At 42.8% G+C, this 26,701-nt stretch overlaps 1 protein-coding gene across 7 annotated transcripts; it reads left to right on the forward strand.

Moving 5' to 3' along the window:
• Positions 1 to 393: 393 nt before the first annotated feature.
• ATP7A (ATPase copper transporting alpha) lies at positions 394 to 26,046 on the forward strand. 7 transcript variants are annotated; one of them, XM_086850150.1, is made up of 24 exons: positions 477 to 630; positions 6,575 to 6,718; positions 8,384 to 8,595; positions 8,728 to 9,217; positions 9,965 to 10,696; positions 11,417 to 11,623; positions 12,575 to 12,738; positions 13,377 to 13,538; positions 14,162 to 14,238; positions 14,429 to 14,654; positions 15,001 to 15,234; positions 15,510 to 15,601; positions 16,000 to 16,127; positions 16,285 to 16,439; positions 16,733 to 16,867; positions 17,682 to 17,876; positions 18,863 to 19,045; positions 19,332 to 19,545; positions 20,177 to 20,323; positions 20,780 to 20,922; positions 21,225 to 21,428; positions 21,978 to 22,095; positions 22,587 to 22,689; positions 23,044 to 26,046. In XM_086850150.1, exons 4-24 carry the CDS (start codon positions 8,812 to 8,814, stop codon positions 23,315 to 23,317), a joined length of 4,299 nt encoding a protein of 1,432 aa, XP_086706276.1. In that variant the 5' UTR covers positions 477 to 630; positions 6,575 to 6,718; positions 8,384 to 8,595; positions 8,728 to 8,811; the 3' UTR covers positions 23,318 to 26,046. The 7 variants fall into 7 exon arrangements, with proteins under 7 accessions (XP_086706275.1, XP_086706273.1, XP_086706276.1 ...); XM_086850151.1 differs by lacking the exon at positions 477 to 630 and adding an exon at positions 921 to 1,236; XM_086850149.1 differs by lacking the exon at positions 8,384 to 8,595 and having other exon boundaries at positions 394 to 630.
• Positions 26,047 to 26,701: the final 655 nt, after the last annotated feature.

The following is a 26,701-nucleotide window of genomic DNA, read 5'->3' on the forward strand; positions in this document are numbered from 1 at the left end:
CGATGTGTGTGTGAATCAGCCTTACTGCATTCCTGCTGCAGAGTGCACATCCCCTTTACATCTGACCAAGTTGAGATCCCACTTTTTATTCCACAAAAGGATTTTCATGGCTTGAATCCCTCTGCCCGGAAGCTGCTTCTCCCGTGGCCCCTGAGAGTTGTGCAGAAATTACGTTCAGTTTTGAGTGGGAGAGGCTCCACAGGAGCAAGCAGTATCCCAGAATCAATGGGACTGTCGTAATGAATTTTTAGGGAATCCCAGAATGATTTGGGGTGGAAGGGACCCAGGGTGTTTCCAACCCTGTCTCTGCATTTAACTTGTTCACATTAGAAGTAACCAGAGGAATCAGGCGGGAACAGGGCAGTTACGGGGTCATGCTGGTGTTTGATGATCAGACAATCCCAGGCCGCTTGGGAGGAACCTTGAAGTCCAGTTGGTTCGGTCGCTGCGCGACGGGCGCGTTCCTGTCGCGATACAGCGACAGCGGCCCCGCCTTCTCCCGCCGCCGTCACGTGTCCGCCCGCGTCACGTGGCGGTTGGGCGGGGCCGAGCGGCGTTGGTCACGTGGCACGGCAGGGGAAGAGCCCGGCGGTCCCGGGCCGGGAGCGGCGATCGGAGCCCGCAGCCCCGGTGAGTGCGGACCCCGCTTGGGGCTCCCTTCCTCCGGTAGTGCGGGTTCGCCTCGGGGCCCCGCCTTGGTTGTTTCCCTCCAGCAGTGCAGACCCCCCTTGGGGCTGCCGCTCCCCCGTCCTCTGGGGCTATCCCCGGCAGTGCGGACCCTCGGGGGGCTCCCGATCCCTCCGTAGTTGCGGGCCGGGGGCGCTGCCGCGGCCTCAGGTGCGTGCGGACCCGCCCGGGGGGGCTCCCGCTTTCCCCCGCGCTCCGGGGCTGTCCCCGGCCCGTTGTCACCGTATCCCGGCGGGGAGGGGGAGTGCGGCGGTGCCGGCTGCGTGCCCCAGACGGGAGGGGAGCGTCCGGGCCCCAAAACGCGCCCGGCTCGGCCGGGGTCTGCCCAGCCCCTCGGAGGGGCCGTCCTGTGTGTGAGGGTGCCCGAACCCCGGGGGGGTGTCCCGGGCTTCACCCCCAGAGCGTCCTGGCGGCATCTCCGTGTCCCGGCGCAGCCCGGAGCCAGAACGGCGTTTGGTGCTCAGCCGCTTCCCGCAGCCCCCGGGGCTGCTGCGGGACCGGCGCGCTGTGCTTATCGCTGAGCATCCACCTTTCGGGACTTGGCACGCAGTAAGTGCACTCTATCGGAAGAGTCTCTTTTGTGCTCCTGTCAGTGGCCAGATAAAGTCACTGAGCTCCTGTTCCAGGTCTGGGCTGCTTAGCTTGTCCCTCTGAAACACCTTAGTGTTTATTATGTCACCTTATGATGGTAGCACTCGGTGCACAAGCACCTTTGTCTAATTAAAAGCGTAGTGTTATATTCTAGAAAATGGCAAATAGTTGATGATGATGCTTTGGGGTAAAATCTCACAAAAATGAGCAACACAACTGCTGCCTCCCTGTTATCATGTTCTAGAAATTGTGTAAGTAGTGTAAAGTTAAAATCTTAAAGTCTTTCACGCAGCCAGCAAAGCTTGAGTTTCTGTACTTAAGAACTTGTTGAATTGTGTGGATGTAAATAGGCAAAGATTTGATAGTGTGGGACTTTGTGTGTATGACAGAGCCCTCTGTGAGCACAAACACAGTTTGATTAGAAATTAATAATTATAATGTATTTTCTTAGTAGAGAAAAGACCTGAAGCTTTTTTTTTCTTTCTCAGGTGACAAAGCAGGGCAGCAAAAGCTAACATGATATGTAGTTTGTTGTCTTACTCTTCTTATTTTTACTGTATAATGCACTCCATGTTGTACTGCTGAGTACTTTGAGACTAAGCTTAAGACAGAGGAGCATCCACTGACTTTGGTATGCTCACCTAACAAGGGGTTTGTTATAAATATATATAAATTATTATATAATTATATAAATATAATAAATTATATTCTGTTCATAATATTTCCTATGGTTCTTCCAAGGAAATGTTCATTTTCTCCAGAAATCTGAGTTCAGGAGGTTGTGGAAAGCCAAGAACAAGTTTAAGGATTTGCTTAGAATTTGTCTCAAGTACTGTAAAACTCATTAGAAGCGAAGCAGAATGTTTTCAATGCGTGCTTTTTTTTTTCCCCCATGCAGTTAGTATAGAAATAAATTCCCTGAGAGAAATTTCCATCCTCTGCTGACCAAGCAAGGCTTGTTAAAGTCTTGAGCAACATGAATTACAACCTATTTAAAGTGTCACGTAGCTGTGACATTTATTGCAGATGTGCAGTTTCTCTCTCAATGATTAAGCCTCATCTATCCCTGGGCCTCTCCTACATATCTCCTATCTAGTCACACTTTCTAGTGGCTTTGTTTGCACATGAACCCTATAAAACCTCCTTCTTCCCTGTTGGGCCCATCTCCTGTAGCACTTTTCAAGCCCAAGGGTGAGATGATGCAGTTTTTTCCCTTTCCTGCCCTTTGCCCTGCAGACACTCAGGGACAGGAACCTTTTTTCTATTTAATGTAATAAGTAATTTAGCTTTCTGCTGCCATAAATAAAGCAAGGTAAGTAGCACTTGGCCATTTAGAAATTTAATAAAATCCAAAGTTGTAATTAAACCTGCTAGGTTCTGTTGCTGTTTGGTATTTGTGTTCTATTTGCCAAGCTGTGACCTCTTTTAATTTCAGCAGCTATAAATTCAAGGTAATTATGAACTGGCAAAAACTAGAGCTGTACAGGTAACCAGAAGCATCTGTCTTTCCTGGTTGTCTCCCTACTAATCCCAAAACTGGCACAATGTCTGTGGGGCACAGAGCTTTGCTGCTCTGTGATGCCTGAGTGTGCTCAGATATTAGAAGCAGCAAAGTGCCTTTTTTTGGGTTAAATGGGACTCTTGAGTATTTACTGGTATTGTAATTTCCTCTTTGCATTGCTCATTTTTTTTAAATTTTCTTTTTTGTGATAGTGTGGGCTTATGAATTACTTTGACCCCCTCTAGCTTTATATCTTCAGATATTTTACTTACAGGACTGGTGTTAGCACATCAAAAAACTCTTTAGAGAGATGAGTGTCTCAGTCACTTTGTGCTTGATTACTGCTGAATTTTCCTTTCCATGGGGAGAAATTTCTGTTGGAAGTAGAAATCACCTCTTTCTGTTGCTTCGTAGAAGCACTGACTTCCTTCAAGAAAACAGCACTAACTACAGAGCTGGTAACTTGTTAAGGGAACTGCCATTTCTTTGTGTTCTCAAACCCTGAAATTCTTTGCTAATTGATGGTAAAGGTGTTTTATAAATGGAGCATTGCATTAGTTAAGAATAAAAACATTATTTTTTCTCTAAACCTATGTAATCCATAACTTATCATCTCATGTCTTTTCAGCACCTCAGCTTCAAGCTTTTCTCTATAAGAAAATACATTATAATTAAAAGGATGTGTCCATGCTAACTTGCACAAGCCATTGATGTGAAATATATGGATTGCTGCAGATATTTTGATTTCTAAGTCTATTTTCATGTAAACTTGGGAAAATGTTAACCCAAATAAGGAGAACTTGTTAATATTTATGTACCTTTTGTGGGCATCTAGTCCTAATTCATTACTGTAACAAGTATTTTCAGTCTGCTTAGTCATGGACTTCTTTAAAGTTGTCAGGAGGAGGAAATATGACAAATATTTCATTCTCAGCCAAATTATTTCTACCTTGAAGCACTTGTAAGGGAAGCAGAGCATCAGAAATGAAATGAATATGGCAAGGTAGAATACAGCCTCAGATTAAATTTAAATTTAACTGGTTATCCTGGGAGTTTTGCAAGGAGAGGAAAAAAGGATTTGTCTATTTAAAGTAACTGTGTATATAAACCTATATTTATTTCTGAGAACAAGATCTCTCTGAAGCTTCAGGAGCACTGGAAATCCAGACAGTTTGGCTTCTGGAAATTTCAGCAAGTCTGTACAGAAAACAGAGATTGAGAAACAGCTCATTAACAATTCAGTGCTAATAATACCATGTGACTGATTGAAGAGACAAGCATTGCTCATTAGATTTGGACATCTCTCATATTTTTAGAGAACAACCTACTTTTAAAATTAGTATGAAAATTAGCAACCTGCAACAAAGTAAATAAAATTCCAGGTTGGTTGTCTTCCCCACCAACCTGTGAGATGTGCTCATGTCGGAGAGATCTGGGTTATTCTTAACTGAAGGTCAGAGAACAAAAAGAAAAGCCAGTTTGATCCAATAGATAAATTCTAGTGATGGAAGTTTTGGCTTCAGTCCTAGTACTTCAGGGCCTTGAGGGGTAAAAAAGGAAAAATAAATTTCTATTTTTTATTTGTTTTTCTTATGCCTTTATGGTTTTTGTTTGAATTACAGCCTCTTCCAGGAAGGGGTTTTCTCTGCTGTGTTTATGAATGAACAGCAGAAGGGCAAGGAAACAGACTGAGAAAATGGAGGAAACACTTTGCCCATACAAACTGTAATGGTAATAGATGTGAAAAGAAGTTTAATGTTATTTTTACATATTTAAACAGTTGGGGTTTTAATGCCTTGGTGGCCATTAGGTAGCAGTGCTGCTGGTTACTGTAATCAGTGCTAATTCAGTGTACTGCCATTGTGGCTGCTGTTTGTTTGACAGAGAACTTTGAACATTGTATCTTGGTTTTGTGAAAATGGATATTACTGTGCTTACAGCTTGGGTCTCTTAAACCAAAGCACAGGCAAGGCAGAATCTTGCCAACCTTTCATTATTTTAGACAGCAGCTCACAGCCAAAGTGTCTCCTTACTTTATTTTTGTTTTCAAAGTACAGTAACAGGCCAGTCCAGGTTGGTCATGTACCTGAAATGCTTTTAAATTCACATTTCTCCAAATCTCACTGGGGGCAGATTGATTCTGTCTGTGATGTCTGATTTTAGTCCCAAGTGCCTGGTGGTGCACAAAGTTCCCTGTAAGTCAAGTGTGTTTTTTTGCAATTTTATTTGTATTTCAGGCTTGTGGGATATTGGTGCATTCCTGGCTGTGGAGTTCCAGGGCTGTCCTTGTGTGCTGGGTGTGGACTGAGCATTCCTTAGGGAAGAGCTGGGGAAGCACAGAGGATCACATTTCAATAGGATGGCAGGAAAGCAAATGTTTTCTTAAGGAACTTAGTGGATTTTAGTGTTTTGTACCTCTGTGTGTGCTGAGCAGCCTGAGAAAGGAGCTGCTGTATGAAATTTGCTTATGTGTGGATATTCACACTCAATATTTGTAAATATATTCACACTCAATATTTGTTTCCAATAGCTCAGCTTTTATAAAAGCAGGGGAAAAGTGAGATCTGTAATAACTCCTCAGGTAGAGTTGTGTTATTTCTGTTCTTAGCAGGGATGAGATGTATTTCATCTGTTGGAAAAGTCAATATTCCCAGTTTTATACTTCTTTCACTGCTTGTTAATTAAGTTCAACATTTAGTTTTTGTGCATCAGGGAAGTAAACCAGTTTCTATGATGAAACTTCCTTGTGTTCTTACATGGTTTGTAGCACGTCTCAAAGTGAAAGCAGAACCCTCCAGGCCTTCTGTAACAGTCTGGAAATGTCACCATGGAGCAGGAAAAATTTATTTTACTAAACATCAATGTAATTGAATTTTCCAAGATAAGTCCTCAGGGTAAGAAAACAAGTTAAGCTTGTGCTTCACTTCAGTTCCTCAATTACTCATCAGATTTTACTGCTGCTTCCATTGCTGCCAGACATTAACTGTGATCATTTCCTTGGTCACTAACCTCTCTGTCAATGAAACTTTGCATTACTTTTTTTCAAAATATTAACAAAAAATCTGGAGATTTGTTTCTTTTACCCTCTTTCCCCCTCAGTCACTTAATAGTTTGTGCATTGGGCAAAAGAATTTTCATTAGCTGTTATTTCTACAAATTTCACTCAGGTTCAATAATTAATTTTTTTTCTGGGCTTATTTTTATGAGCAAAAATAATAATTAAACTCTTCAGAGGAGCAGAAATGAGACCTTTCTGAACAAGGTGTGGCAAAAAGCTTGGTTTGCTTTGTGGGCTAACTTCAATATCACTTGTTTTTGCAAACAGAGGGCAATACATGAGAGAGAAATGTGGAAAAACAGCGTTCCTAGCTGTGCCACCGTGGCTGATGTGCCATCCTCTTGTTCCAGCATTCCAAGAGCTGCTGTCCCACTCTCTCTTCTGCTTCTCCCTATAATTTAATATCTCACACCAGTGAATCACAGCTTGCAGCATGTAATTAAATGATCTCCTGGGTAACCCAATTTGAATATTAGATGTCTGAACACTTTCTATTTTTGGAAATTAATGGGAATAAATACATGAAGTTTTCCATTCTGTTGTTATCTGCTCAGATTTTGACATCTACCAGTTCCATGTGGAGAAGGTCCTCTGTTAAATCCCAGAGTGGTTTGGTTTGGAAGGGACCTGGAAGCTCCTCTCATCCCAAGCCCTGCCACGAGGACTCCTTCCACACCCCTGTTTTCATTTCAATCTCTGGGAAATTGTTTAGGAACTAATGTCCTGATTGTTTTCAGCCACCAGCAATGAGAAGATCGGAGTAGAAATTCACCATGGAGGCAAAATCTGTGGCCATCGGCGTGGAGGGGATGACCTGCAACTCCTGTGTCCAGAGCATTGAGCAGCACCTTGGGAAGATGAATGGGATCCACAACATTAAAGTGAGTGAGTCTAGCACTGCTTCTAGCAAAGGTTTGGATGAGAAACCATGGTAAATTGTGCTCTGAAAGAGAAAAAAAATGTAGGAAGAGTTTATTCTCTACATTTCTCTGCAGATTGTTGTTGGAGGTCTATTGATGTATTTTTGGTAAAGGAGAGAAAATCAGGTGCTTGCTTCACTGTGGGGGGAGTTAAGTCATTATTGCTCTTAATTTATTTTCTGCTTTACAATTAATTCTGTATTGTGAAGTAATGGCGGGGGGAAAGTCAAGAATTGAGTTTGTCCTAATTCAGGCTTTCTTTGCCTGACTTAGTTTTAACTTTTTCCTTAGCTCAGAGGAGATGGCAACATTGTTAGTCTTTCTTCTGTCCTGGGCAAGATATTGGGTTGTAGAATATTCCAGGATGAGCTGATCATCCTTGCAGAATACATAATTTTACAGTAGTTTTAATAATAAAAGTAATTTAAAAGCTGGCAGACTTCTATGAATTTTGTGACCCAGCCTGTAGTAGAACGAACAGTTCTAACAACAGAAAATGGAAAAGTTTATTTCTTTAGTGTCTATGTTCTGAAAGCATCCCGTTACATTCTGTAGCTGTTGATTTTACTCCAAAGAAAATAACTTCTTCCTAGTTTTATCAATAGTTGACTCCTGTTTTAGTGGGGATATCTTAGGTGACCACTTCCTTTCCCAGAACTGGGCACAATTTTTATTTGGAGTGTGTGATCATTGTGTGGAGCTGGTTTTGCAAGACTCTGTCTTTTTTCTTCCCCTGCAGAGTAGGTGCTGCATAACTCAGAGCAGCTCCCTGTGTCCTGAAACAGGGGTTTGAGTACAGAAATTTTGTTGAAAAACAGCAGGACTCTTAAGAAACTTTGAGATTGTATTTAGTAATTATCCTTTCTACAGCATCAGAGCTTCATTCTAGGCAAATCAGTTGATTCAGAAAGTTCTCTGTAAACATTTAAAACAGGGTTTTGTGTAGCGATTATGATTTAGGTCAGCAAGGGACATGAATGTCAGATGATTAATACAGACAAACAACTGCTTTTAGGTTATTCTGCAATGAAACCAATAAATGTCCATGTTGCTAATTCTGCTAAGGCCCATCATTGGGACAGAAATGAGGAAAGGTGGTTCTTAAAATGATTTAACTGATACAATTTAATCATGTCTGTGGTCTTTAGGTTGTACCTTTGCCCAGAGGAAAGATAGAATTGAATTGTTAATGTGTTTGGCCTCTGGCAGGCATTGCTTTTTCCTTTTGGAAACTGCAATTATTATGTTTGATATATCATCTGTTGGGAGCAAATTGAATTGAGGTTATGTGTACTATCAGATGGGAAAGGTTATTATCAAATGAGGATGTCTCTGGATCACCCAAATGTACAGAGAGAGGAAAACCAGCTTCTTTAATGTTTGTCATGTATCAGGTGTCTAAAGGGAGTTTTAGTGAACTCTGATGCAGGTTTTTGTTCACAGCAAGTTGCCATCCTGTGCCTCCATTGCCTGGAAATGCTGGGCTCCTTTCACTGCTGCTTAAAGCTGTGGGTTTTTTCAAAGAATATTTTTTTCCATCCTTGTAGCCCGAGGGCAGTTTCTCCTAACTGCATTAGAATTGCTGCAAACTGATTCGAATTTCTTCTGTGGGCTGTTTTGCTCCAGGGATTGAATTAGGTTAGTCATCCTAATTCAAGTGAATTTGGCTCTGGAAGTTTCATTAAGTGCGTTGGTGCTGTCTGGATGTTGCAAGTAGAAGTGGCCAGACAGACTCCTAAAGGATTCTGGAGCTGGGAGTGGGGCTGGGATCTGTTCTCTCCAGCCCTGTTGTTGCACAGGAGAGCAGGAGTTACTCAGTGCTGGCTTTGCTCTTTGAGGTGAGTAGTGAAAGTTTTACTGGACAAGTATTGCTAATCTTTGCAAATAAAAGCAGTTTCTAGTCTGGTGCTGTGTCAGTTCTCAAGTCTTTGTGTTGCAGTTCACTCAATTGCTTTGTTCATCCCCTTGAGGTCTCCCTGGAGGACAAGAACGCCATTGTCATCTATGACTCCAAGCTGCAAACTCCAGTGACTCTGCAGGAAGCCATATGTGACATGGGATTCGATGCTACCCTGGCTGATTCAAAACCACAACCAGTTCTACCTGACACAATTTTCCTCACCCTCCCTGCCCAGTCATCCTTAACACCCAGGCAGATTTGTGCCACACTGCTGAAGAACAAAGGGATCATGGATGTGAAAGTATCCTCTGATCAAAGAACTGCGGTGGTGACTTTCATCCCTTCCATCACCAATGGCAAGCACATTACCCAGATGGTCCCAGGGGTAGATCTGAACATCTCTGTGCCAGAAGTAACACCTGGAACTTGGGGAGATTGCAGCTGGTCCCATGGGAGCAGTGTTGTGCTGCGCCTGAAAGTCGATGGCATGACCTGTCACTCCTGCACCAGCACCATTGAGGGCAAGCTTGGCAAACTGCAGGGAATGCAGAGGATTAAAGGTAAAACCCTGGTGTGTTTTTATGTAAATTGAAGCTGGCAAATTGCAAGGCATTCAACAGATTAGAGGTACAGCCTTAGTGAGTTTTTATGTAAATTGAGGTTGGCAATGCTGTTTTTCTTCTGATGGTGTTTCAGATTTTAGATGAGATAGCTGAGTGTGACAGTGACTCTGTGGGACTGGGTATTTAATTATGTTTTTAATGTGGACTAGAAATGAAGAAAAGAGCCCACATTGTGTGCAGGATGTTACACATGTGTGATAGTGCTCAGTGATTGTTTTGCATTTGGTAGGGAGCCTGGAGTAGTTGTGTTCCGTAATCTTATTATGAGTTATAGGAACCTCTAATAACAGTTGTCTTTTTTAAACTGTGATTAATGATTGTTCATTTTTTCTGTCCAGTTAAAAATCTAAAAGGCAAGACCAGCTTACTGATATAGCTAGCTTTGGGATAAGATTGCCATAGACCTCAAAACAAGGATAAATTCAGTAAGTTGTGATGCCATTTGTGAAAATCCTGGGGAAAGAGCAAAAATTTGAGGAGGAGTTGAAAATTGTCATAGTACTAGACAAAAACTGGCTGAAGAACTAAGTTGTTTGATGTTTACCAAACCAATGGAATCTCCTTTCTGTTGCAGTTACATTTCTGATCATTTAAAGTGTTGCTGGAAAGCTTTGACAAGATCCTGTGATGTGCTTATTATGTTTAGGGCAGTGACACACACTTATTTTACTGATTAATTTCCAGTGTCCCTGGACAGTAAGGAAGCTGTTGTTGTCTACCAGCCTTCTCTAATCACAGCAGAAGAAATAAAACAGCAAATTGAAGCGGCAGGTTTCACAGCAACCTTCAAAAAGCAGCCTAAACCCCTGAAGCTCAGTGGGATTGACCTGGAGAGGCTGAGGAATGCTCAGCCCAGGGACTCTGAGGCATCACAGATGGAAAGCTCCTGCGAGACTGGCACAAAGACAGTTGTGTTCAGAATTGAGGGGATGCACTGCAATTCCTGTGTCCTCAACATCCAGAGCACCATATCAGCATTACCAGCGGTGACGAGTGTGGTGGTTTCTCTAGAGAACAAATCTGCTGCTATAAACTACAACCCAAGCTTAATTAGCATAGAAGAACTGAGGAAAGCTGTGGAGAATGTGTCTCCAGAGAGGTTCAGAGTCAGCCTTCCTGAGGAGCATGAGAACCTGGCACTTCTGCCCACGCTGGTGTCTCCACTGAAATCTCACCCTGCTTCCAAGGATCCCAGCCAGCCCCTCACTCAAGTTGTTGTGATCAATATTGAGGGCATGACTTGCAGCTCCTGCGTGCAGTCCATCGAGGGAGTGCTGTCCCAAAAGGCAGGTGTGAAATCTGTTCATGTCTCTCTGCCAGATGGAAATGGGACTATAGAATATGACCCGCTGCAGACAAGCCCAGAAGACTTGAGGTCCTCAATAGAGGATATGGGATTTGATGCATCTTTTCCAGGTAATAACATCCAAAACAATTTTAAATTTACAAGGGTTGTGCAGTTTTAGGATTTGGTACCACCCAAGATGAAATTTAGCAGCTGACATAGACTTTGTGCTTTCCAAGAGAAGTTTTATATCTTCACTGCTGAGATCATTAAAGATAATGTGCACATCCTTTAATACATCAGATTTATTCAAATTCTTGAGGTGTCTGGCAATATAAATATGTCAAATAAATGCTGTTTTATGTCAATAGCTGCAGAAGTGGTTGGGTGCTCACATTCAATCCTTTTCACCCTGTTCCTGCACAAACAGAGCATCCCCTGAATTGCTGTAAGGAGCCTGTAGTTCCAGAGCCTTTCTCTAAGGTTAAAAACATGGGGTTTGATTATGAAACATGCACTTGATTACAAGTTTAGCTCTGTGCTCCAGGTAAAGGCAATAAAACTGTGTGTAAAACTAAGGTTGAGAGGGAGAGGTTTTGCTTACAGCTACAGGAGAAGGCAGAGGATGTGCAACAGAACAAGGACAATGAGGAAAGGCGAAAGGAAAAATAGTTAATAGTAAGTTAATCAGTGGCCCACCTTTGTCTTGTTTTCTTTTGCTGACTCTTAACTGACAAGGTGTGTACAGTGACCATTTCCATTTCCAGTCTTGGTGAACAGCAGTGTGTCCCAGCAGCTCATCCCTCCCTGCACTGGCTGTTCAGTGTCACAAACTGTAATCTCTTTTCCAGCAAAGGCAGAGCTCCCTGTGGCCAAAGCTCAGCCCTGCCCTGAAGCACAGCTGGATTCTCACAAGCCTGAGCCGCCCTCCAAAGTGCCACCAGCCCACCTTGGCAGGCAGGAGAGCAAAACCATCTCCAAGTGCTACGTGCAGGTGACAGGAATGACATGTGCCTCGTGTGTGGCCAACATCGAGAGGAACCTGAGAAGGGAGGATGGTGAGATGTGTGTCAGTGTGGTCTGTTACATTTCCAAGCATTTGTTTAGAGAATCCATCTGGCTTTTGTGGTGTTTTTAAGGGGTGGGTTGTCAGGACAAGTGTTCCTCCTCACCTCTGGCCCATAGGGTGGGAACAGGGACATCCTTGCTGCTTTATGGACAAGCTGCCCAGACACTGATGTTGCAAAAGCAGAGGCTGAGTGCTCCAAAGAATATTTGGATCAAATAGGGGATCCTTTTGAAGGTAAACCAGCTCTTTCCTACTGGAGAGAGGCTCCCAGGTGTGCAGCTGAAAGGCAGAAGCAGTTGTGTGCTTTAGGAAGCTGTGAGAAGGGACAGTGTGAGGGGATGAAAGGGACACAGGTTAATTTTAGCTTTGCAAGTCAGGGCAGTGGTGTCTGTGATTATATTTGCAGGAACAAACAGCTGCATGACTGTGATGTAACAATCATTAATGCAGACTGTGTTTAATTATTGTAATGAAGATGGATGGGTTTCGAGTCAGCTTGGATTTTAATTTTTTTCATTCTAGAAAGTGCATGAATGTAAATTCTCTCAGTGCCCAGTGGGATTGCACTGTTGGATCTGCCCTTTCTTGTACAGGTTCTCCTTAAAAAAGGCATCCAGAAATGGTCAGTGCAGATCAGAGAAATATGCAGCACTGTCATATAAAACAATTTATTTTAAGGAAAAATAGATAATTTTTCATATAGCATGAAGAGAATGTTTGTAATTAGACTGTTAAAGACATGCTGCTCATGTGGAATGATGCTTTCCTCTGTCACACCTGCACTGAGGTGCTGCTGTAGCTTCCAAACACGAGGCTGTTTTTCTTTATATACAACACAGAAGCTTTCCCAATTTCAGTATATTGTGTTGTGCATTCATGTTACAATAGAAGTAGGATATTTCTTAAGCCTGATCTGCCACTCACACATTTTATTTCCTAGGAATCCACTCAATCCTTGTTGCCCTCATGGCAGGGAAGGCAGAAGTGAGGTACAACCCTGCTGTCATTCACCCTGCAGCTATTGCAGAGCTCATTCGGGAGCTGGGCTTTGGAGCCACCGTGATGGAAAACTGCGGGGAAGGAGATGGGATTCTGGAACTTGTTGTAAGCTGATCATTAAACCCAGCCACCATTACTTTAATCTGTTGGATGTGCCTGTGTTAGTGTCCATTTCTTAGAGATTAATTTTGTAATAGAGGTTGATTTATAAAAAATTAAGTATAAGGGTACATCAGGTACATATCACAGATTTTATCTTGTCCTGCAAAATGTGCTGGCTCACTACTACAACACTGAAAATGCAGAGAAATATTCCTGTTTTCTTCTGTTTGGTCTTCCTGTTGCCAGAATCTTTTTTTTTTTTTTTTTTTTTTTTTTTCCTTTTTGAAGCTGAGTGTAGCTCAGTGTCCCCCAGCTCTGAGACTGAGCATCCAACAGAGCTTTAGCAGCGTTTAATAACCTCATCCCTGTGCTGTGCTTCCTCTAGAAGGGTTGGAGGGGGCCCTGAGCAACTTGATTTTGTGAGAGGCATCCCTGCCCATGTCAGGGCTGGAACTAGATGGTCTTTAAGGACCCTTCCAGCCCAAACTGCTTTTTGATTCCACAGTGCTCACACCCCAGATTAAAGTAATAAATAATGCAGCATAGTCACAAGCACTTTTTCTACTTGTTAAGATGCGTTTGCCAGGTAACCTGTGCTTTGCTAACAGGCTTAAATAAATAAAATAACCTTTGTTTTACAGGTGAGAGGGATGACCTGTGCCTCCTGTGTGCACAAGATAGAATCCACCCTCATGAAGACCAATGGTGTTTTGTACTGCTCAGTAGCCCTGGCAACCAACAAAGCCCACATCAAGTATGACCCTGAAACCATTGGTCCTCGAGATGTCATACAAGTGATAAAGGTGAGTCTCATGTAGGCACCGAGTCTCCTACGATATCCAGTGTTCTTAGAAGAGTTGCACACCCCAGAAATAGAAGGAAAGGCTGTTAAAGCAAAAAAATAGATCTCTCTCATTCCATCTTCTTTCTTCTTAGTGCAGGTTTTTGCTTCTGATTTGTGTGTTCTGGCTTAAAAATGCTCTGTTACAACTTTGCCTAAGTTTTTTAAAATAAATGCTGTCTACCAGGTCATGATAGACTTGGAGATACCAGCTATAGGTTTGTAGAAAAGTAAAGCACATTTAAAAATCAAGTAGTAGTGTAGCAGTACTGTAGAGGTGAAATAAGTTTCTCAGCCTTCCCCTTCAGTTTTTCAATTTCTGTGCTTTAGCAACAACCATTTTGGAAAGCCACATGTTAGAATAGCATTTTGTTCCAGACAGGTTAATTTCTACATCAGATTGCTTTTCTCATTTTGAAAAGTAACTAAACAAAAGTAACAGACAACAGTAGCTAAACAATATTTTATATCAGAAATGTTAATAAAGTTAATCAAAGGTAAGACTGGCACCATCAGTAACTGAGCACAAAGTGCATTTTAGAACTGACTGTTCTCTTTTTTATTATTGTTCTTTTTTTCCCTTAGGATTTAGGTTTTACTACTTCCTTAGTCAAAAAAGATAGATCTGCCAGTCATCTGGATCACAAACAGGAAATCAGGCAGTAAGTATTCCTGAGCATACTAAGTAAGATTCCATAAACATCTTTGATTCTTCTTTGTTACTCAACCATCTATTTATGATTTTTCTCTCTGACTGTACAGACTTACTACTTAAAATATTCTCCAGCACTTGACTGCAATACAAGTTGGTTTTTTCCCTTTTTTTTTTTTTTTCCTCTTTTTAAATCTGAGGTGGAAAAGGTCTTTTGTGGTGAGCCTGGTTTTCTGTATCCCTGTGATGGGGCTGATGATTTACATGATGGTGATGGACAGCCAGCTCTCGGATGCTCATGCACATCACAACATGAGCAGTGAGGAGATGGAGGCCCTGCACTCTTCCATGATCCTGGAATACCAGCTCCTACCAGGATTGTCTGTCATGAATTTCCTCTCATTTTTACTCTGTGTCCCTGTGCAGGTGAGTGGGGTTATGACTGCTCCTGCTTTGTTGGGCTGAAGTGCTCAAATTGGAAGATGATGAAGAAATTAAGTTTGACAAGTGAATGCAGTTATACTCATGCAAAATGCTTTTGAGGTTCTTAGGTGCTTCTGCTGTTGCCAAAATAATGGGTGCTGGGGACTCTCCTGTGCACTGAGGCAGCTCCTGAATCCCACTGGGAGGGCACTGGGAATACCTGAGAGTGCTGTGGGAAGACCACAGCCCCAGCTAGAGCTGGGATTGTGTTGAGGGAGAGAGGCAAATAGCACAAATAAACTGGAAAAGCTGCTTCTGTGTGTAAGAGACATGTGAAATGCCATTGCAGGTGTTCGGGGGGTGGCACTTCTACATCCAGGCCTCCCGAGCACTGAGGCACAACACAGCCAACATGGACGTGCTCGTGGTGCTGGCAACATCCATTGCCTTCCTCTACTCCTTCATCATCCTCCTGGTGGCAATGGCTGAGAGGGCCAAAGTCAACCCTGTCACCTTCTTCGACACTCCCCCGATGCTGTTCGTGTTCATCTCGCTGGGGCGCTGGCTGGAGCACGTGGCAAAGGTGAGGAAAGCAGAAACTTTCCTGAGGAACTTCCCATTGAGAATCACCTCAGAGTCCTGTGAACCTTGTAAAAGCATCCCATGGGTTCTTTTAACCTTCTGTGTGGTAAAATCTTCTTTAATAACTGAACTAATAAAAGTTTGGCTTAATATCAGACTGTTTGCAGAAAGTGTTTTCTTAAAAGGGTAAATTGCAACACATGCAGTTGTCATTTACCCAGCTTTTTTTTTTTTTTCAATAGTATAGTCAGAAAAATATGAAAATTATTATTCTAGGGTAAAACCTCAGAAGCACTGGCAAGACTAATTTCATTACAAGCTACTGAAGCTACTATTGTTACCTTGGGCCCTGATAACGTTCTTTTAAGGTATCTTGCTTTATCATTTGCTTTTTTTGTTGCTCCTTTTTTGTTGTTAATATGCTGAATTCACAGACAAATTTTACTGTTTTATAGAACTATGAAGCAAATAACTTCAGATTTGCTGACAGATAAAAATATTAAAATGCAGAATTAACACTGCTCTGCTTTGATTTATTGTTTTTGGGTTTTTTTCTGTGATAAGACAATTAGTGGATTTTCCTAACTGTAAAGTAAATAAAATTATGATAAAATAGGCCATTTCAAAGAGGTCTATGACTTTCTTCTGATTGTTTTTGTATGTATTAATGCCAGGCAGTGGGATTATGCTTTGTGTGTAGTGTCAGCTCCTTTGCTTGGGTCACTCCACTTCCAGTCTCTTATAAAAAACATTTGCACCATTCCAGTGAGGAACAAGTGGATGTGGAACTGGTCCAGCGAGGTGACATTGTCAAGGTGGTCCCAGGAGGCAAATTCCCAGTGGATGGCCGTGTTATTGAAGGACACTCCATGGTGGATGAGTCTCTCATCACAGGTCAGCATTTGCTTTTTCCAGATGTGAAAACCTTTTCCTTTAAACAAATCTGCAGAGGGGAAGTCGAAGCTGATGTTCTCCCCCTTGCCAGGAGTTGGCAGCTGTCCCAAAGGTGCCTTTTTCAGCAGGGTTGTGTCTGTTGTTGCCCTTGTCTCAGGTGAGGCCATGCCTGTGACCAAGAAGCCTGGCAGTACAGTCATTGCAGGCTCCATCAATCAGAACGGCTCCCTTCTGATCTCAGCCACCCACGTGGGAGCTGATACCACCCTGTCCCAGATTGTTCAACTCGTGGAGGAGGCCCAAACCTCTAAGGTAGAGTATCATCCCATTTAACACTTGGGGTTTGCTGTCTCATGCAGGCACCAGCTCACCAAATCACTGCAGGGGTGGCTGGGACTGCTTGGATTTGAATTGTAGCTGCATAATGAAGTATCTTGCTGAATAAGGACTTTGATCCTGTCTACTGAGCCAAGTCTCATCCTCTTATTAAGTAAATCTGTAATTATCAAATGTGGCAAGCCAAGTGTGCTGCAAGCAGCAGCTGTGACTCTTCTGTGCCTTCAGACACACACATGATGGTGCTGAGTGATGTTTCTCCTTCCCAGGCTCCCATCCAGCAATTTGCAGACAAACTTAGTGGCTACTTTGTTCCTTTTATTGTGGCTGTCTCTGTGGTTACCCTTTTTGCCTGGATTATAATTGGGTTTGTGGATTTTGAAATAGTGGAAAAGTACTTTCTGGTAAGTAAATCTCCTTAAACACCTTCTGAAATATTTAATAAACAGCCTTACATTTCTATTAGACTAGAGTGGTTCCCTTTCTGGATCACCCTTGCAGGGAGTTACTGTTCTTGTTATTACATTTTTTACATCATGTATTTTTTTATATTGTATCATTCCTGCATTTATACTTAAGAGAGTCCACAGTAATTAATCAAATCTTGTAAATTAGGATTAAAAAAAAAAAAAAGAGTTAATTAAAAGAAGTAAATATTAAACATCAAAAATTTCCCACCATCCATCCCTCCTCTGTGGGAAAAAGAAGTTCCTCCTGTCACAAGCTCCAATTTCGTATGTAGCTCTGTGGGAATTCATCTTGGCAGTCAGTGGAATTCATCTTCATTACAGATTCCAGAGGAGGGTCAGGATGCCAACTTGAACTTAAGGGTTGCTTAGATCACAGGGTTTCTTGTTTCAAAATTATTTCTAATTAGAATTTCTCAGTTTCTAGGAAAGCCATCTTCATATCTACTTTTTTTTCCCTCCCTACTGTATATATTTTTGATAGAGTATCTTTAATAAAAGTGCATCATTAAAGAGCTGTAGCATGTCGTGTCTTTTTTAGGAAAATGTCCTATAAATAAAACAGTTGAGGGTGGATGCAGTATAGAACACAAATAGGTGAATTAATCATTAATTTAGTCATTCATCTCAGGTTTTGCATGCTTTAATATTAATACACAGCAGATATTTCCAACCTCCAAGACAACGCGTAGTCAAATGTGTTGCTCCTATTGCTGGATTTCCCCACTGACCAACTCCCCTCCATGCCCAGGGCTACAACAAGAGCATTTCAGCAGCAGAGGTGATCATCCGCTTCGCCTTCCAGGCGTCCATCACGGTGCTGTGCATCGCCTGTCCCTGCTCCCTGGGCCTGGCCACCCCCACGGCCGTCATGGTGGGCACGGGCGTGGGCGCGCAGAACGGCATCCTCATCAAGGGTGGGGAGCCCCTGGAGATGGCACACAAGGTGAGCCCTGGGGTGCCCCAAGGGCTGCCCAGCCTGGGGGTGTTGGAGTCTGGAATACAGAGTGTGTGCCCTTGTTTCTGATACTGTTATAAGATCTAGAAAAAACACTGAATTTCATATAATATGAAATCCATGAGCATGTTTTCATGGTGATACATGAAAACAAATGTTAAATGAAAAAAGCTAAAAGTGTAAGTGTGTAGATTAGAAAGTTTTTTTAAATCACTGGGTGAAAAAGTTAGTTTAAAGAACAGGAGGACAAGATGGAGGATTTAGGGTGTTGTGCCTTGTCCCTTCTTCTTCATGTTCTTCTAGAGGTTTTTGGGTAATAGTAAGCGATTGGATAGAAAATGCTGCAGTGCATCACAGAGGTGATGGGTCATTGAGTCATTAAGAAAAATAATATACGTGTCTACTGTTAATTGGGTAAAAATAGATCTAAAAGAACTGCGTATTTCGAGGCCATTTTGTGCATCAGACACGAAGTGTGCCACAAAGCCTTGTTGTACCATCAGAAGAAAGAAATGTACCAAATTGCAAAGATTAACCTTGTGTAGCCAGCCTGGAGAGACCTGTTAAGTTTTGTGATCACCTGTTAATAAACACGAGAAACAAGATTCTAACGAGCTCGGGAGTTTTCTTCTAATCAGAAGAGCTGAGATAAGCAGAGCTCCCCATGAGGGAGGATCCCAAAAAAATTCAGTCCAAAGGAAGCTGAGAAATCCAAGAATAAAAAGAAGAATACAAAAGAGATGCAGCAGAAACAAAGAAACAGAAAAAGGACTTTTTAGAGAAAAGTTCCAGGGGGTGCTGGTGTTTTGCCAGCTGTTGTTGGAGCAGGTGGTGGAATATCCTGGTGGGTCCCGGGCAGTTCCGTGTTAGGTGGTGGCTCCGTGTTTGGGAGTTTGGTTTGAGTGGGTGTTTTTCTGAGGAATCTGTGCCTCCCTGCTCGGCTCCTCGATTGAAATCTTCCTGCTTTCCTGCAGGTGAAGGTGGTTGTGTTTGACAAAACGGGGACCATCACCCACGGCACTCCAGAGGTGATGCAGGTGAAGTTCCTGGTGGAGGGGAACCTCCTCCCTCGTCACAAAATGCTGGCGATTGTGGGGACAGCGGAGAGCAGCAGCGAGCACCCCCTGGGAGCAGCAATCACAAAGTACTGCAAAAAGGTGAGGGGCTCCCACACACAGCCTGCTGTGCAAGAACCTCTCCTGCAGGACTTCATCAGCACCACAAGATTCTTTGTGCAGATTTAGTTGCTGTGTTTAATTGGGAAAGCTAAAAATTGTGGAGCCATATAAATCACACCGTGTTAGAGGCACCACTCACACCTAGATTTTGATGGTTATTTCCCTCCTCCTCTTTGTTCAACTGCACTTTATTTTGTGGGCTTTATAATTGCATTGTGCTTTTATATATTTTAAAATTTCATCAGTTTCCATCTTCTTTTTCTAGGAGCTGAACTCAGAAACCCTGGGGACGTGTACAGATTTCCAGGTAGTTCCAGGCTGTGGCATTAGTTGCAAAGTCACCAATATTGAGGCATTGCTCTACAAGAACAACAGAATGGTTGAAGAAAACAATGTTAAAAATGTGACACTTGTGAAAATTGAGGAGAATGCACAAGAATCAGTGCAGCCTGCTTTGATCATTGATGCTGAATTGCCAAGTAAGTTAACTCTGGATAAGAGAATAAAACAATTTTTACTGCTGTGTCTTTAGGATCCTTAGGAATGAGGTCACTTATTTCTGCCTTGGAGAACTGGGCTGACATCAAGGCACACATTAAATAGTTGCTCATTAGTTTATTTTGTGCTCATACATCACTCAGAACATTTAAGTTAAATACAATTTCAAGTTGCATGTTGAATATGGGACTGGAAAATCAGACAGGAGTTGTCTGTCAGCTCTCTCTGGCTTTACTTTGCTTTGTCCCAAATTACCATTTGCTAGCCAAAATTTTGAATTTGTATAACTGATTAGTTTTCACTCAATGACAGCTCATTGTTAGGTCTTTCAACTCCATTGGGCTGCTCATAGAAATGAGAAGCACTGAGAAATCCTTTTTACTGTCCTTTGACTTGTGGTTTCTGGCATTCTGACATGGGGTGACTCCCCAGGACTGAAGAAATGTATCTTCTCTTGTGAAGGTTACATTAAAAGGTGATAGGGCAGAAAGTATTGAGGAATTCTTGATTCCTGTTTGGATTCCCTGCAGTTCCAGTGTATGCTGGGACGAGCTGCAGGGAAGCTCCCTGCTCATCCACATGATAACACAGCATTGTGTTTCCTTCCTTCAGCTCGTGTGACCTCCCAGAAATACTCAGTTCTCATTGGGAACAGGGAGTGGATGACCAGGAATGGCCTCGTGGTGAGAGCTGAGGTGGACAAAGCCATGATGGAACACGAGCGCAGAGGCCGCACAGCTGTTCTGGCAGCTGTGGATGGTGAGTTCAGGGCTGCTGCTGCTGTATTCAGTTTGATTGCCACTAAATACCACATAAAACATCACATAAATAGACATTAATAAGTAGTGATGTCATAGCAGCTACACCTGAAGCAGGGTAATGGGGATGAAAAGAGATAATTAATCAGTTTTACAGCCCTTTCTTATGGGAAAAGCTCTTCCTGCCTTTCTTAGCTGACAGGAGAGTTTGGCATAATAATACAATACAAAGACTTCAAAGAAAGCAAAAGGGGGAAAAAGGAGACAAAAGGAATTTATTTTTCATTATGGTTGTACAGTCCATGCTCTGTACTGCTTTAAACATTGCTGCACCAATACCTGCTCTCATCCCACTTCCTACTGTCAGTATGAACTGGTTCTGGAACTTAAAAGTTACTTTTTTTTCCCCCTAAATTAACAAAGGTCTTTATTACAAACACTTTCTTTCTGTTTTCAGGAGTGCTCTGTGGCTTGATAGCTATTGCAGATACTGTGAAGCCAGAGGCTGAGCTGGCAGTGTACACTTTGAAGAGCATGGGCTTAGAAGTCGTCCTCATGACCGGTGACAACAGCAAAACAGCCCGGTCCATCGCCTCCCAGGTGGGCTGTGCCCTGTGCTGGGCTGGTTTCAGCAAGAAGGGTAGTGTGGCATGTTCATGTTGCAGGTGGCTGGGCTGCTGTGAAAGATGGTAGTTTTAAAAAACGTGGAATAAAGAATGCAAGAAGTTTTTGAATGGAAGTAACATCAGCTGTGAATTCAGAGCTGTTTTTATATCATCAGCTGGGCTTGCTCTTTAGCTTGGGAGTGATAATGGGGGTTTCACTCCTCCTGGCCACATCACTCCAGGCAGGAGCTTTGGCAGCTGCTGGAAAAGCTGTGTTCTCTCTCTCTCTCTGTTCAGGTTGGCATCACCAAAGTGTTTGCAGAAGTTCTCCCCTCGCACAAAGTGGCCAAAGTGAAGCAGCTCCAGGACGAAGGGAAGCGGGTGGCCATGGTTGGAGATGGGATCAATGACTCGCCGGCCCTGGCCATGGCCAGCGTGGGAATCGCCATCGGCACGGGCACGGATGTGGCCATCGAGGCAGCTGATGTGGTTCTCATCAGGGTAAGAAATCAGAGGTAAAGGGAGCTGGTAAGAGGGGTCAGAAGGCCCAGGATGTTTTGGGTGATGCAGGGGTGCACAATCTCCATCAGCTGGAGAAGTGGAGCAGAGATTGTCTTCACTGTATTTAGTGCAGTGATTACCCCACAAAGGATAAAAGTGATTATCCCACTTGGACATTTTCTGGGCACTGCACATTCTGGGGTGAAGTTTGAGAGTGGCAAAGGAAGACAAAGTGAGCTGTCCTTTGGCAAACATAAATTACATTTGGGTAATGCACCATGGCACCTCCAGGGTAGCAGGAATGTCTTCCTACACATCAGCATCTCCCTGGCAGACTGTGGTGAGTGCTTGGAGCTGTCCTGGGAGGTGCTGTGGACATTACCTGGATTATGATTATGGGTTGGCACTGAGCAGAGCAGCCTGCTAAGAGCTCTCTGTGAATAGCCTGTTAAAGCCAGTTCACTGTAGTGAGCTCTAAAACAAGACTGAAGACACCACCTGTGTGCTCTCTGTCTCTCTGACTGCTCCAATAAACATTTTAACTTGCAGGATGACCTGATGGATGTGGTAGCAAGCATAGATTTATCCAGGAAAACCGTGAAGAGGATCCGGATCAACTTTGTGTTTGCTCTAATTTATAATCTCATTGGAGTTCCTATAGCTGCAGGTGTGTGAGTGCTGCCTGCACTAATTGGATTGGGCTCAGTGAGTAGAAGATTGCAGTGATTTATTGTTGTGTGGGACAGTTTCCATTGTCTTTCTCTCTGGCTGTCAGTAAGGGCAGAGTTCTCTGCCTGGGGATGTTGCAGTGGAATATTTGTGAGCTGTCCTCCTCCCACACTGTGGCTGCTATGGATGTGCTCAGCACATCAAAATACCTTCAAGATAAAAGGTTTATTGAAAGAGCCTGAACCTGTGAGCAGGCAGTTTTATTGCAGGGTGGGCAGGACATGCCAACGTTGAGTTTCAGGCTGAGGTTCTAGTTGAGATAAACCATAAATCCTTATGTATTAAATATTGGTCATTTAAACTAAAACCTCATTTACTAACAAATTAAAAAACAACTAGAACTGGACAGTCCATGTGAAATTATATTTATTAATACATGAATAATGTAGTGTTCCTGCTCTGAACTTAACAGCTGGTGTCATTTTCTAGGTGTCTTCCTGCCCATTGGTTTGGTTCTGCAGCCCTGGATGGGATCTGCAGCCATGGCTGCCTCCTCAGTCTCCGTTGTGCTTTCTTCTTTGCTCCTAAAGATGTGAGTAGGAACAGTCTTGTGGTTTCTAACTTGGATTTGAAGCTCAGGTCTTTTACTTTGAGTGACAGAAAATAAATGTGCAACTGTGAGAGATTTGAAGGCTTTTGAAGAACAGTTCAGGCAAGTCTGTGTTAAGCAGACAGTAGTGCTTAAAAATGTAATTTCTAACGTGAAGAGATGTACAAATCAGAAGTGTTCAGAATGGGAAATTCCTTAATGAACTTTGTGTGTTTGTGAGAAATCTTGTTGGTCAAATTATAAATGCCTCTGACTTGTGCATAATCAGTTTCTGTCCATCTTTCAATGTATTTCAGCTTCAGAGGTATTGATATATTTTGATTTCTCCTTCCTTAGGTACCAGAAACCAAGCTCTGAGAAGCTGGAGTTCCGTGCCCGTGGTCAGCTGAGGCACAAGAGCCCATCAGAGATCAGTGTCCACGTGGGCATCCATGAGAGCGGGGCTGGCTCCCCCAAGCTGAGCCTGATGGATCGAATTGTCACCTACAGCAGAGCCTCCATCACCTCCCTGTTCTCAGACAAGCGCTCGGTGAACAGCATCGTCCTCAGTGAGCCAGACAAACATTCACTTCTGGTGGGAGATTTTGAAGAGGATGACACAGCCTTATGAAAGACTCACTCCTCCCACCCCCACTGAGGCAAAACAAAACCCCAAAGTAAAAAACGCAACCAAAACAGCTGTTGTGAGGTCTGTGCATGTCCTGATCTTTGTGGAGGTCTCCTGGATGCATTTCTTCTTCAGTGTAGAGGTAGTTTTTGCAGTGACTTTCCAAGGTCTTTTGTGGTTTTTAATCTAGACTTACCAAAAATATCTGGTGCGGGGCTGTTGATGCTCACAAACAGGGCTGTGTTCCCATTCCATGGAGCTTGCAGTATAGCCTTTATTTTTGGCAAATTGTCAAAATACAATTAAGGAAACTAAGGAAGCAGAAACTGATTTTCCAGCCTTATACCAGGGTACTTTATGCATAGTGGAGTTCAGTACCGTGTTAAAAAATTGTGAATTTGCATCTGCAAAATCCTGAAGGTTCTGTTTGCAGAGAGATGTGCCTTACTTCAGAACCCTCTCATTCCTCCAGCCTGCCTTCTGCTGGAAATGGGTCCTCTCAAATGCCTTTTCTTGTTGTCAGCATCTGGTTCCAGGTTTTCACACTCCAGGCTCCAAATCATCTCTGTGGGATCCGGATTCCTGCGTGGCAGAAAACGGGGACGTTTGGGGCCGGCCCCACACTGAGCTCTGCACACCCTGCCCCAGGACTCTCCTGAGACTGTCTGTCTGAAGGTTGCCTGGGTTGGGAGCTGTGCTCATTCCCAACCTCTCCTAAGCCAAAAACTCCTGCAACACCTGAATGCATTATCAGTGTGAGATGGTTTTAGCCAAAGTGTTCAGCTTTAGGAAGGAGCAGCGCTCACCACCAGGATCTACTGGCACTGCTTCAGTGAACCAAGGGAGTTTGTCACAGACTGCCTTTAAAATCTTTACAGTTCAGGCCGTGCTTGTAAAGTGTCTGTATTCTAGGAATGGGCCCAGCATCACTGCATTGGTTGATCCAAGCCCCCTCTGCTTGGTCTGTGCAGATCCAGGCATTGTGAATTCAGACAGTTGTCATTTGTTGCTGAACTGCAATATCAAAATGCAGCTTTTGATTGTGAAATCATTAATATCAAAAAGATCCTCAGTAAGAAAGATGCTCATCAGCAGTAGCTGGTTACCTGTTTGTTACTCACTGAGCCTTTCTCTCCCCATCCACTGCTGAGGCAGTCATTGGCAGCAATTGCTGCCCATCAATAATGTTAAATTTCATTGTGAACTGCAGTCCATGATGTAAGCATGTACCAGTTGTGCTTGTAGAGGAGAAATAATCATTTTGGTGAAGACAAAGAGGTTCTCTTTAATGTTCTGCTTTTTAACTCAAAGCCTGATGTCAGGGCATAGATTGTGTATGTAAAAAGTCCTGAGTAAACAGCTCTTGCATTTTATTTGAGAACCACCAGAAAAATCCCTTTGTGTGAGAGCAGAAGGGCTTTGCTGGGGATGTGTTGTTAGGAAATCAGGGTACCTGTATTGCAGTGAGGAGAGCAGTAGCACGTGCTGCTGGTTCAAGAAACAAAATATTTCTGTAGGAGGATTTGGGTTCTTAATATCTCTACATGAACATAGAGTATTTTTATAAATTAGATTACACCTGTATGTAATGTGTGGTGGTGTTACATGCTGGGATACATCACTGCACAGCCATTCCATGAGGTTTTGTTCTCAGTTTGAAGCAGCAGAGCTGTTCTTACAAAGCAGATCCTTACCCAAAGCTGTTTGTTTGTGTTAGGATGGGTTTTAGTGCTTTACAATCATGCAAAGATTCCAGTCTCTTGTTTATCCACCCTCCTTCTCCGTGTTCTTGGCACGGTTGTGCAGGTGAAAGGGAGGTATTTACATCTTTGTCTGTGCTGTGGGTGGTCTCAGTCACTCCTTCAGATGGGAGTTTCAGTGGATGGCAGGGAAATGACACATCACCCTCCCCCTGCAGGAAACAGGGAGCTAATTCAGGGTTGAATTCCTGGTTAGTAAATAAAGCAGCATTAAGAACTTGTTTAAACAATTTCCAAATATATTTTTAGAGCTCTTCAGCCTTTCATTGTCCAAATGCTGTGTAGGCAGAATGTTTACAGCTTTACCTCCCAACCTTTTCCCAACACAGGTGTTTTTTCTAGGCTTTATCATTTTCTGTGAAACTCAGTGTTTGATCCAGGTATAGCAAAATAAGGCTTTTTTCCAAACCAGGACACTCCAAGAGGTGCAGGATGATTATCAGGGAATAAGGAACAGCAGCTGCTGTCTGGGAGGGATGTGAGAGCAGCTTGTAGGACACCCAGAGGATCAGGTTCAGATTTTTGAGTGGATTTTTGGGGAGAGGAAATAACTGAACCCAAGGTGGGGGTGGGAGCAAGGTGGCTGTGATAAACTCAGATTTTTGAAAGCAGGTTTTCTGTCCATCTCCCCAAGGATGAGGTAATGACTTCCAGGATGTTTATCATGTGATTTAAATATTAAAAAAGGTGCTTTATGTTGAAGAACCAAAATCCCTTTCAGTTTGAATGTACAGTGCAAGTGAAATTGTGTGGGAGCTCAATGTTTTCCCAAATGTAAATGTTTTAATATGTAAATAGGTCCCTCCTGTTGGAGACAGTTTGGATTCAGAAATTTAAAGTATCACTTGGAAGCACTCAGTTACAAACAATATTGTATTACTCCTTTGTCTATTTTATTGTTTTCTGTGTCTAGCTATTTATAAACCTGTGTTCTATTTAATAAAAAAAGTACGTACGCTCCAGGCTTTAAAAGTTACTCTTTGAATCATACCAAACTTACTCTTAAAAGAATTTAAAACACTTGAAATTTTATACAAAAAAAAAATAATGTGAAGCTGCCAGAACACAATGGAAGCAAGAAAACACTTTTATTTATTAAAAACTATGCTTTTTTTTTCTTTTTTTTTTTTTTTTTTTTTGCTTAGAAGTTCCAGCAAAAAGTTTTAAACTTGAGAACTTTTGTTATTCAGTTTTAGGGATGAAGAATGGAGAAGCAATGCTGGTTGGAATGTTAATGTAGGGCTGTTACAGTTCTTTGCATCTCAAAACATGTTGTCTCATGTTTCCTATTATTTTAAGACTGTGCCTCCTTCATTCTAATGGCAATTATAACCTCTGTAATAAAAATGTAGCATCTGAAGGCTGTTTTAAATCATGTTCTTTCATCTCCTTTAAATATTTGTAGCTGTCTTAGCAAAAGGCCAAGGATTGGGGGTTAGGTGTGGTTCCAGCTCTGCTAAACACTAACACTGGAGCAAAAACTGAGCCTGTAGATTTGTGGGGCTGCTGAAAACTGGGAAATTGTGGAATAATCTTGTGTAGGAGCATCCCTGTGTTAGCAAATGGGGGAAGAGTTTGGCTCAAAGCCTGTCCCAGCAGAGCCAGAGCTGCTCCCCCAGGACTGAGG

Source organism: Cyanistes caeruleus, chromosome 14 (assembly GCF_971803275.1).
Source record: "Cyanistes caeruleus chromosome 14, bCyaCae1.hap1.1, whole genome shotgun sequence".
Lineage (NCBI taxonomy): Eukaryota > Metazoa > Chordata > Aves > Passeriformes > Paridae > Cyanistes > Cyanistes caeruleus.